This window comes from Lepisosteus oculatus, chromosome 17 (assembly GCF_040954835.1).
Source record: "Lepisosteus oculatus isolate fLepOcu1 chromosome 17, fLepOcu1.hap2, whole genome shotgun sequence".
NCBI classification, from domain to species: domain Eukaryota; kingdom Metazoa; phylum Chordata; class Actinopteri; order Semionotiformes; family Lepisosteidae; genus Lepisosteus; species Lepisosteus oculatus.
The window spans coordinates 20,731,232-20,743,894 of record NC_090712.1 but is presented as its reverse complement, the minus strand read 5'-3'; the positions used below and the strand labels follow the sequence as shown (position 1 = coordinate 20,743,894).

The window sequence follows — 12,663 nt, the reverse complement described above, 5'->3', positions numbered from 1 at the left end:
TATACAGGTATATAACTTGAGAGGAATTTGAGTATTTACTACCTTGAACCTGTATTGGTTTCTAACAATCTCTATGAAAGATTGTGTTAGAAGAACATGGTGTGTTCTGGTATTCAAACTGGAAAGACAGTTTTGCAAATTATACAGAGAAGATTTGACTATTTCAGCTGTGTTGCATGTCTTAAGCAGCTATAAGTGGAGAAATTGATGACAGTAATTCAATAGCCTAGTATTGAGCAGTTTAGTGTGCAATTTGAAATACATTTGACTTGAACCTGTTTAGCTGAAGGAATGAGAGTCAAAAGGAGATGCAGAATAAAGAGCAAAGGGGAACCGGCACGTAGCTTCTCTTACTGACCTTGCCTTTCAAAAGCATTCACAACCATCCACAATTCTCACAATTTGTTGTTTTAAAGCTCACATTCACGATACTTCGATGATACTTTTCAATTAACATACTAATTATACACAATCCACTCCACACTTTCAAAGCAACAAAAAAATTAAGTATAAAATTAATTTGAAAGAAAAATAAAAAAGTCCCAAGGTCATAAGTTTTCAAAACCTTTGTTATGGCAACACTAAATTCATTTAGGTTCACAAATTTATCTTAATGAGCCACATACTGTAATTAGTTGAGAGGCCTCTGTCTGTGTGCAATAATAGTTGTTCGCATGGTTTCAGAATAGAAACACCCGTCTCTGTGAGGTTACTTGGTTAGGTATTGAATTATTTCAATCAAACATTGAAGACAAAAGAGTTTTCAAAGCACGTCAGGGATAAAGTCATTGAAGAACACGGATCAGGAGATGAGTACAAATATATGAATATATCTGAATATCCCTTTGATCACAGTGTATTCAACAATAAGAAATACATTGCAAGTATCAGGCTATCCATCCATATTGAACAAATGGGCAAAGAGGAAACGTGAGTGATGTAAAATCAAAAACAACTTTGATGGAACTGCGGAGTAAAAGGGCAGAGATGGTAGAACCTTTGTATCAGCCTACAATATACAGAACACTTCTCAAACCTAGCCTGTTTGGTTATAAGAAATAAAATAAATTATTAAAAAATAAACCATCTTAAAGCCCTCATAGAGTTTTCAACAAAGCATTCAAATGATCTTGCAAAACTCTAGCAAAAGGTGTTGTGGCCAGATGAGTCCAAATTGGAACCTTTTAGTCTACTATATATGCCAAATGTAATGTCAGGTACAGACCCAACAAAGCACATTTACCTGACAGGATCAAACCTAAAGTCAAGCATTGTGGTGGCTGCATCATGCTATGTGGTTGCTTCTCATCAAGCAGAGACTGGAAAACTTGTAAATAGCAAAAAATAGGCAAATACCAGATAAAAACCTGTTTTCAGTCTGCTAAAGACCTAATAATTAAGTGAAAATGCACCTTTAATCAGGTCAATCCTCCAAAGCACAAGGCCATAGCTATACAGGGGTGGATTAAGAAGAAAAAAGTGACTTGGAAACTGCTGTATGCACGCTATTCACAAAGAAGTTCAGAGAACACAAGCAAATCTGCCAAAAACAATTGCCAGTCCACAACTTGCCAGTGTGGAATGGTTAAGAGGCCAGCCCAAAAAGACAATTGCAATTGCTGCCAAAGGTCCACAATAAGCAATCTTCATCTTTCAGTTCTTCTCTTTAGTTTTGCTCAAAATTCCTGTAACCTATCTTACCCTTAAAAGTCTTCATTTTGAGCATTCAGGTTTTATAAAATAAAATATTAATTTTAAAAATGTATATTTGTAATATCACAAAATGGGACACCATACTGAATGTATTGTAGGGTCAACATGGTTTTGCAAGGCATAATATATTAGGTGAAATGGTGGAGAGTTAGCTCTTATCTCTTTAAATACCTTTACAAATTAAATTGTTTCTCCTGCCAATTTCTGGTTTCAGAATGACATCTGTTTAGGTAGTAAATCTGCATAGAGCTTGTATGTACTGTACTCCCCTTTTTCGCATTTCGCATGGGTTTCCTCCAGCTTCTGCTATCTTTCAGATTTTCTGAAGTTTCTTTGAAATTAATGTCTTCTTCTAGAAGAAGTTATATACTGTAAGTTCCTCATAATAGCTTTAAGGAGGTTCATACAGTATGCTCCTTTCAGTTTATGAAAAGAATAGTTTTTGAAAATCAATCAACATATTATACAGAGCCCTGGATGAGAACCTCTAAATATTATATGTGCTACACAAGAATCCCTTTTCTATGAATTATATACATATAGAATATAAATGTACATATATATTTACATATAGAAAAAGACTGAGGCATTATTACTCTATAACCAAGTCATTATGCATGTTAAAATGTCTCGAAAGACCACATCTCATATGCTCCTTAATGAAATGTCTTCATATGTTGGTGTAACTAATCATACCTACCATATTTTTAACATTTATTTAGATTACTAAGACTAAAACTGCTATACACTACTTCCTAAAGCTGAGTCCTCTAATTGGACTAGAGGTCATCCTATTTTTCTGTGCACAAGAAGAAGCAGGCTGTTGTGGAACAGGGCATTGCTCAGAGGAATTCCTGTTCAGCCTGAAGTCTCTATCAAGACCATTTCAGGAACAGTTACATCAGCAGTTTTTTGTGAAAGAACTGTTCTATTACAGCAAATAACACAACATGAAGACAGTGGTAATTATATACTGAAGATCACAAGCCACCTGCGGGACAATTCAGCAAAGCTCAATAAAGGAACAATTCTGCAGTGCTCAATAAAATTGCAGGGCTGTGTGTTCAGGTATGTGTGTGTTTAAAATCTGTAATATGACTAAACCACAAAGGTCATTCTTAGATGTACAGTAGCTTAGATGTAGAATTTATCTAAAACATATCATAGATAATTTGTGCCATTGGAGAAGGGGAGTAAAAAATTATATATAAAAAAGTGATTTATGATTTTCCCATTTTAAAAGTACTGTAAATCTACACCCTACTGAAACTACATACTGTAATTATACATACTGTATATGAAATACTAGATGGTGTTCTACTGATGCACATGTGGGGACAATAGGGAACTTCTGAGACAATTGTATCATAAAGGGCCTAGAATGTGCTAACATTGTACATACTGTATGTGAAAGAAAAATGAGTTAATGTTGGTTGTAAAAAAAGTCTATGAATACATAAATCCCTACTTAACCCTATTCAGTGGAATGTTGAGTGTCCATGATGCCTACAGTAAGTGAGAGTCACAGCAAGACTCTCAAGACTCTTTTTAGATTGGGTCTAAATCATTGCACTCACTCACACCATGTGCTTTCAGCATATGTTAACTAGTGTAGACTCATTGATGTACAGTATATGTTCTCCTAGTATTGAAGAATGTTTTTGGATTGGAATTGGAATGGAATAGGTCAAGGAGTTGAAATAAAAACAAATGTGTAGGATTCTGAAATTGAAAATGGAAGTCAGTGGTTTCAAATCCCCGATGAAATACTTCTATTGTACCCTTGAGCAAGGTGCTTTGCTCCTATTGCTCCAGTATGTATAAATAGGTGCAAATGTTACTCTCTTTGGATAAAAGCATCAATCAAATGAATTAGTAAGTAAAAAGAGTGTTTATACGCTTGCGGAGTGGTGCCACATGATATATTTGTTTTGAAAATTAGGGTCATTCTTTCTCCATTATGCTTCATACCAGCTGCTTCATGGGCATGAACAAGGGTGAGCCTCAGAAAGTTCATGCTTTGCACTATATACTGTATGACTTTTTATGTAACTAGTTTTAATTGAATAGTTTGTGAGACATTGAATTGAGCTTATAGCTGCCACTTAGTGAGCATACTTTTTAAGCCTTGCATACAGTGTGTGTTTTCTGTTGTTTTCTGCAATATAAACTAGGATTGTGCTTGACATTCAGTCAAATAATGTAATTTAACATTGTTAGTAACCAGTCTTTTTTTAATGTTCCAATTAGATACTTTGAAAAATTTAAAAAATACAAAATTATTATAAGATACTAAAAACAAAGGATTCATTTAAGTTTTAAATTTGAGTCAGCTGAAGCACTGAAACATAACGTAAAATTTAAGAAATGCATCATGACTGATCAAATCAGATATTCATACTTTTTGAGTTGTGTGGTACGGACTGACAACTGAGGGATGATACAATTTAAGAACAGGTGGTTGGTAGTATGAAAGGAGGAAAGGCATTAATTACATGTAATAGCAGTCATTCTGGGATTAGAATATGTTGGCAGTGTTGGTGTTTAAAATTGTGACTCGACATGATAAGATAACTTAGGTAAATTTTTGTGCCTATAAAATACTTAATTTACATTTTTGCATGAAGTGCTACCTGACAGGAAAAAAAACATGGCTACTGTATTTCTCTGGAGAATAATTTATTTGCAAATACAATTTTAACAAGCTCCCATATTGCATATTGTTTTCTGAATTATTTTGTTTCTTCATACAGCTGCTGATGTTTTTCAGAAATTGAAATTAACCACTATTTTTGTTAGACCCATCCTATTTGGAATTGTTAAATGTCTGTCTCCTGACTTTCTAGGAACAATCCTTGTACCACTCAGGAGGGAATTAAGACACATGGACATGCCCATCTGCATAGTCCATTCATCTTTTGATATGCTGTGAGCTCCACATCTGGCAGGAGACATAATGCCAGTTAAAGGACTGTCTGATCTCTTGCTGATGTTGCTCAATTGCTGCAGGCCCCATCAAGGCACAGCAGTGGTTTGCTGAAAAACCAAGAGGTCCAGGCCCCTAAACACAATTGTAGCCTGGAGGCCCACAATCAGTTGTGTATGAGATGTCCTAGGCTTGAACTAGCTATAGTTCACGCCTGTAGCTAGAATAGAGCTCGCCCTGCATTTTACTGGACCACTCAAGAACACCATCACCTTATATTATATAAACCATTGAACATATTTGCCCGTATTTTAAGACATAAACAAGGTACTGCACATTGCGATGTCAAACCAACAACACAAGCAGCTGAGTTCTGTGTATGCTGTTCTTTGATACTCGTAATTTTAACCTTCATTTTATTGACACACCATTGTCAAGCAAATGAAGAATACTTTAGCCTATATTTTATTTGCTGCCTTTTTTGTTTTTAAATGAGTCCCTATTTTCATTTTTAGGTCCATTATGTGAACAAAAGAAGGCACCTTGTGACTCACAGCCATGTAAAAATGGAGGCGTATGCAAGAACAACAAGGCAGAATTCATTTGTGATTGTCTACCTGGATTTACCGGAAACATCTGTGACACTAAACTGGATGAATGCATGTCATATGGATGTCATCATGAAATAGCATGCGTCACAGACGAAAATGTAAGTTGTTGTAGCTGTTCAGAGGAACCAATTAATATAAAATGTCACTTAGGAATTAATATGCTGTCTTTGAAGCATATCAAGCTGTGTCATTTTGAAGGTTAGAACAACAATTAATGATTCTGCTTACAAAAAAAGACACTTGTAAAGCAGTTTGATCTCAACAGCATGTGCTACCACAGATTTAAGTGCCAGAATGAAATTGCTATTATGAAATTCTCTATAAGATGTCCCTTGCAATTTTCCATTTCAGCCATTACCAACAAATGTTGTTAAAGTACATCCCATTTTTTATCTCTGAAGTTCTGAGTGGCAGAAGTTCCCTATTATAGTTAAATGAACAAGAAGAGAATACAGCTAATTGCTTTCCTGTGTGTCCTTCATAAGCCATAACTATAAAAAACCTGAATGAGGCTTACAAATAACTCAAACTTATATGAAATGTATGAAAACAATTAGGTATTTTATCTATATATGGAAGAAAAGCATACAGACTACAGTACCACTGGGTAACAATATGTACATAAGAGTAATGGGAGAGAAAAATATATTTTTGCTTACTGAAAAGAAAAGCAAGATGAAGTAATAATAAAATGATTTCCTATAAAGGTAAAATTCAGTGGCATATTTTGCAGCTTGCCAAAGTCTTCCAGAAGTCACCTTCCAAAATAATTAAGATTTTCCATAAGATTGAAACCTAAATGTATTTTGTTTTTAATTAATATTTTATTCATTTACTCTGAATCTTAGACATTAATCTCTGAATCTTTTAATCTATTTAGGTGGGTTCAATTCCCAACCTGGAGTGCTATCTGGTGGAGTTTGCATGTTCGTCCTGTGTTCTTGTGGGTTTTCAGTGGGTGCTCTGGTTTCCCCCCACAGTCCAATGACACCCTAGTAGTATAATTGGCTTCTATGAAAATTGGCCCTGATGTGAGTGTCTGTGTGTCTGTGTGTGTGTGTGACATATCCCATCCAGGATGTATCCTTCCTTGTGCACGTTGCTTGGCTGGATAGGTTCCGGCTCCCCTATGAGTCTGAAGTGGGGGAAGTAGTTAGAAAATGGACGGATATATTTAGTTTTTGATCAAAGCCTGATCTACAGTACATATTGTCAACACAGATATAAACACTGAGATGGTGATGATGGTGATCATTATCATTTTTTATATAAACCCAGAGCCTTTTTGTCAAATGTGTTTATTTGTGTCCTCCATATAAATCCTTCCATTTTCTAACTGTTTCATCCAATACAGGCTCACGGGGGAACAAGCCAATCTCGCCAAGCAACGGGCACAAGGCAGAACACACCTTGGATAGGATACCAGTCCATTGCAGGGCACACACAGACACAAACACACACTCACACCAGGGCCAGGTTTACCAGAATTAACTTACTGTACTAGTATGTCTTTGGACTATGGGAGGAAACACACATAATCACAGGCAGAACATACAAACTCTACACAGACGGCACCCCAGGAATTGAACCCAGGCCCCCAGTGCTGCAAGGCAATCACTGCACCACTCTGCTACCTCTGTGTATTGTGCTTCGTCGAAATCTTCATGCTAAATACTAAGTTGTGGTGTCCATTAACTGTTGTATCTATACTGTACATCTCTTGTACTAGGGAATAAAAACACCTTTGAAGAAGTCATTTTGTTTTGAGCACTTTGAATAATAATGATCTTTTTGCAAGATATAAATGAGTGTGCCATCTTATATTTCCTCCTGCTTTTCACATTAATGGAAGTGTGAGCGTCAGAGGGATCTATGCGGCTCGGCCCCCTGTATGAATAATGGCAGTTGTGAAGATCTGGCAAATGACTATTATTGCAGGTAAAGAGACCTTCAGCCGTATAGTTCTTTAAACACAACTAAATTAACAGTTTGGCAGATGCATAAAACTTACTAGTCTATATTTTTGTGAGGTGAGTACCAATGACCATTCAAAATAAGTATTTATTCATTAATGAAATTTAGTTTACTAGTATGATGTTTTGAGATTATGATTATTAGTATTCACTGTGTGTAGTTTCATTTACATTTCTTTGGACCAGATAAAAAATGTAAAAAGTATAACCTGTTCAATTATTGTATTCGCTTTTTTGTGTTGTTTTCTAACTAGTACACAGATGCTTAAAATATTCATCTAAGGTAATGCTGGGAATTTAAAGAAAAAGCTTTCAGTTTAGGATTTCCATTTCTTTGGGAAATCTCCTGTGTCTTTCACTTGTATTTTTAGTTTTTTGTTTCATTTCCCATTTCATTTACACATTAAACTCCTATAAAACCAAGTATGTTATTTTCTCCGATAAACTATTTTTAAGATCTGGTGCAATAGAAACATTATGTTCTTAAAAGAAAGTGTTTTTGTCATTCAGTCACTGAGTGCAAGGGGTCTAATGGAAAATTGAATAATGCCATTTGATTTTTTTAAAGATGGACATGTCTTTTCCTTCTATGTAACTAACATAGCTAAAATCTCAGTCTAGAACTGACAATTTACTGTACTGTATAAGGCATTCTTCTGGTTTTAGTGTAAGAGTAGCTAGGCAGATAATCATTTTCTTTTTTTTAACGGTTTTATACCTGAAAGACAGGCAAAACTAGCTTGGTTGAGGTTTCTGGACAAGCTCAACCCTTCTGCAGATGGTTTAAGGTTTTAATGATTGAAGGAAGCCTGGAAACTTTTTTGGATTACTGACCTTGAGGTCTGTGGTCAATTTTAGTAACTGGATCCCATCATGAATCCAGGCTCTGATCTTGCTCTTAAATTCAGATGTATTGAAGTAAAAAGATAAAGGCTCAATCTAAGCTGCTCAAATTCTGATCCTATTCTGGCAGGATCAGAGCATGATCAGTAGCAAGATCCTACTTTTTGAGACTCTTGAAGCTGCATCTTCTAAACACATTTCTGTGATCACATATATTTAAATTTAACTAGAAGGAGGAGACTCCATATTATCATTGTCACTTCTAAACAATAAATGAAATGATTTATGCATAACTTTAATATTATTATAGGTTTTATATTACAAATGATAGATGTTAAATATTATAATGGTTAAATTATTAATTATAAACTATAACTTAGCCATGACATCTTTAGTCTTTAGACACCTTTAGAAGCACACCAGTAACACCAGTAAGAGTTTACATCAGCCTGTATCTCTGATCAACAAGATACTAAAAAAACACTGTCACTCTGGAATCAGTGTGGAAAACATCAGCCAGATACATCCAAGGTCTCAAAGAAATGGCGTATACTGACAAATTAAAAGAATGGCACTAGTCAACTAAAACAGAGAAGACCTGATGCAAGTTTTCAAATTTCTGAAGCACTGGGATTGAGCTCAGTTGGATGTTTGAGAATGAACAGTGAAATGTGAACCAGAAGACAAAAAAGGAAAGTATGAGCCAGTTCAAACTGAGAGCAGTAGGCACTAATTTACATGAAAGGGTTGTGCTAGAATGAAACAAGCTACCCAGCCATGGATAAAACCAGTAACCCACATTTTAGTAAATGACTGGATGAGACCCTTAAATCAGTTAGCTAGAGGCAAACCAAATGTGCTAGATGGACTGAGTGGTCACCTCTTCTTTGTGTCCATTCTTATATTTTGTATGTGTTGTACATGCAACTGTGTGAGGAATTGCACAGTAGAAATAAATGTCAAAGATCATCTTTATGTCAATAAATTCAAATGCATTCTTGAATTCGATTACAATTGGAAAGAAAGAGGCAGCCAGTGGTTTTAATAAGAAGTTGATTGAAAAATGCCTCAGGGAATCCACAGATCTCTAGGTGCTTTGAAACAGAGATGCAAGGTAGGTGACTCTGTGGGTAAAATGTGCAGTGTTGTAAGAGAGACTGGAAGATGGTTACCATGGCTTGGAACCTAAAGTTAATAACTATAAAACCACATTATCGTTTGACCCGATGACATCTCTTGAATGTTCTTATGATCTATGTGGTAGAAATGATTTTTTCACAGAAAATGAAGACATTTTAAGTGCAAATATTCTACATTAATTTATTGCAACTAATGACAGAAATTTGTCATCTTTAGTTATTGATTTAAGACACATTTTAGGACCACTATTTTAAATTTGTTAAATACTGATTTATTGTATATTGTAGTGTTTTTAAAAGATGAACGTTTTAAAGGGCCCTTCTTAGTCAAATCCTTTAAACATAATAAAATCTATATGCTGTATGTAATAGTTTCTGTACAGTACATCAATAAGCTGCTTCTTAACTTTTATTTTCTGGTGTGTGTATTGTGATGGGGTAATGCTATAATGTACAGTAGTTAGCAGTAGTCTGAATGGATGGTGCATTTCTTCTAATGCAGTTTTGCTTCTGCAGATGCCTTAGAGGGTTTACTGGGAAGAACTGTGAGGATATAATTGACTACTGCAGGCTGCTCAGCGTCAACTGTCTGAATGAAGGATTGTGTCTCAATATAATTGGCGGATATAGTGTAAGTAACTTAATATGTGGTAAATGAATATGATGCCTGTAAATAAAAAATAGCATTTTTTTCACAATTCATTAGTGAATTTGTAAATAAAAGAAATGCATGCTTCAGTAAGTGATGTACAGTACGTCTTGTTAACTACAACAGCTGTGTCAAATTTACTACTCTTATAAACCAGCATTCTACATTTAAAATGCTAAACTCTTCTTTTCGCCATAGTTGTAACATTTTTATGAGACTAAATTAGCATTATTCTTTATTTTACATGGAATATTGAGAAATAATCACATGATTTCATGTGACTGAGGAGTTTTATAGTGCTTAACTTTCATATTTGTTTAAAAAATCAAGTCATATTATAAGTAGTTTCTAAATAATTCATTTATAAAGAAAGATGTTTAATTCTTATTAATGTCTGGATACTTTACTTAAATTATTCCTAAAGTGGATATGGGGATATCTTATTTAAAAATGTGTTTCCTTCGTTAAATTCTTCATTAAAGAATTGAGCTGGGCCACTTAAGTCTTGATCCAAAGCTTGCTATATGAAGATCCCTAATATGCTAATCACACACACAACAAAGCACAAAATATAGCCAACCAGTACTTGGGATGAAAGCTTGTTTACAAAGTTAGTCAATGTTCACAATGATTTCCATTGGTGACATGGAAACACCATGGGAGAAAGATAAATTAGATAAAGTTTTTAATTTGTTACTTTTTTGATTATTTTATGATCACCTTATGCCCAGGTGAATGTGTGTGTATGTCTGCTAATGTCTTATGTTACAGTCTGGGGGCAAAAGCCAAGCAAATGTGAACTACTTTTTTGATTTCTTAATGATCACTGCTTTCTATATACAGGATTCATGCTGAAGAGATCCAATAAGTATTGTTTGTTTTTATTTTTAAGTCTTGAATTCACAATTTTCCATTTATGCGCATCACTAATTAGATAACAAGTCTATTTTTTACCTTACCAGATGATATGGTTCATATGACGCCTATGTATGACAGCATTTCGTCTGCCTTATGCCTTCCCAAGATGATACAAGTTTCAGGTTGTTCCAAGCTGTTCACAGGGTAAAAACCACCACAATAATAGTATACTGTATATAGTAAGGATATATAATAGTATAATAACTAGCCAACCAACTGCTCACCCGATATTTTTAAAATCTAGCCTTTTAATTATGTACATATCAAGACATGTATCGAGATATCAAACCTGGACAGTGAAGATAATAAAGCCATTTTTGTTGATAAGAAAAAGACAATAAACTAGTACAATTTTTGAAGTTTACTGTTTGTTTCAGTGCTTAAGGTTTCTTGGCCTGTTTTTAGAATGAATACAAACTAATCAAGTACTTGCTATAAATGTTGCATTTTAAATATACTCTTTTATATTGAAACATGAGGAGTCCTGTGCCTGCAAATAAGTGACTGCATCATTTAGCACGAAGAACAGGCAAAAAGATTAAGCTTAATATCTTAGAAAAACACCTGTTAACTCAAAAGAAGAGAATGGATTAAATGTGCTGCGTACAGATGCATTAATTAATTTCACATTCAAAGGTTACTCAGATTTAATTAATTTGCTGACTTTTTTTCTTTGATCCTCCAAGTAAATCAAGACTTATACAAATCAAATCATATTTGTGAGACATATGTACTGTATATGCAGTATACATATATAGCATCACATTGTCCAATCTTATAACCAAACTATTCATGATGTATTGTAAAACTGTTACATTTGTCATATCTTTGGAAAACAGATACACACAGCTGTAAGGTAGAAAAATAAAAATTACATACACTTTATTTATAGTGTTGGGAAAATATAAAACTAACAAAGGCCCAGTTCAGACAGCTAAGCTCCTTATTGATTTCAATAAAAATCCTCTTTACAAGACCAAAATTTCTATCCGAAACTCTTAAAGCTTACAAACTGCAGAATCCCACAAACTGTTGCTCGCAGATGTCCAGCTCATGAGATGCCCAGCAGCTGCCCTTCTACATAGAGTAGATTTATTTGAGTCAAACCTGGATTTTAGGTGTCTAGGGAGACACTTCAAACCACCAAGATCCCCTCACAGTGACAGCTTCTTGTTACAGAGACATACTGTAGGATAAATTAAGATTTTATATCCTTTTTATTGATGTTGTGTCTGTGACAATGAGGCTTAGCATCCTCCCTTGCTCTTGTGAAAAAATTAAAGTACAGTATATTTAATATCCGAGATGGGAGCAGGATATTTAACATACATCTATCATCCAAAAGTAATTACATCTTAGAGCACAGTACAACTTCTAATCATCCTACTATAGTATCAGTTTGTGATTTTTAGTCCAGAGGGGAAATTGTCACCTACAGCAGTCAATACGTACTGTACTGTATCTTTACCTACAGAAAATTGTTTCCTTGTGCTATCGCCGTACTTGGTAATGTCCAGGTTCAGTCTTCTGTACCTCGCTGAGCTTCTGAGAGTTGTTTAGATCAAGCTTCAAGGAAAATATCTTCTGGCTTATCTTGTGGCTCTCCACTCTGGCATAGTCTGAGATCTTTGGGAAACACATTCATCCTCACCCCAGGTGAATGTGTGTGTACATCTGATAATGTCTTATGTTATAGTCTGGGGGCAAAAACCAAGAAAATGTGAACTACTTCTGTACTTACAGTATTGTGTACCCTTGAGGATTGAATGTTGGGCAAATGATACATGTTTCAGTGGTTTATTTAAGTCAAACATGGTTTTCTTAATAGTATATTTCAACCCTCACAACAGTAACCTCTGGAGAAGCTTCAACACGAAGAATTGTCTGTCTA

General features: G+C 34.8%; 1 protein-coding gene across 1 annotated transcript in view; it reads left to right on the top strand.

Annotated features, from left to right (window-relative positions):
• eys (eyes shut homolog) overlaps positions 1 to 12,663 on the top strand; it is a 352,522-nt gene that overhangs the window by 30,574 nt on the left and 309,285 nt on the right. Inside the window, exons 4-6 of the mRNA XM_069179989.1 lie at positions 5,155 to 5,348; positions 7,103 to 7,188; positions 9,722 to 9,836. Coding sequence (XP_069036090.1) covers positions 5,155 to 5,348; positions 7,103 to 7,188; positions 9,722 to 9,836 — 395 coding nt within the window. The remainder of the gene's footprint in view (positions 1 to 5,154; positions 5,349 to 7,102; positions 7,189 to 9,721; positions 9,837 to 12,663) is intronic.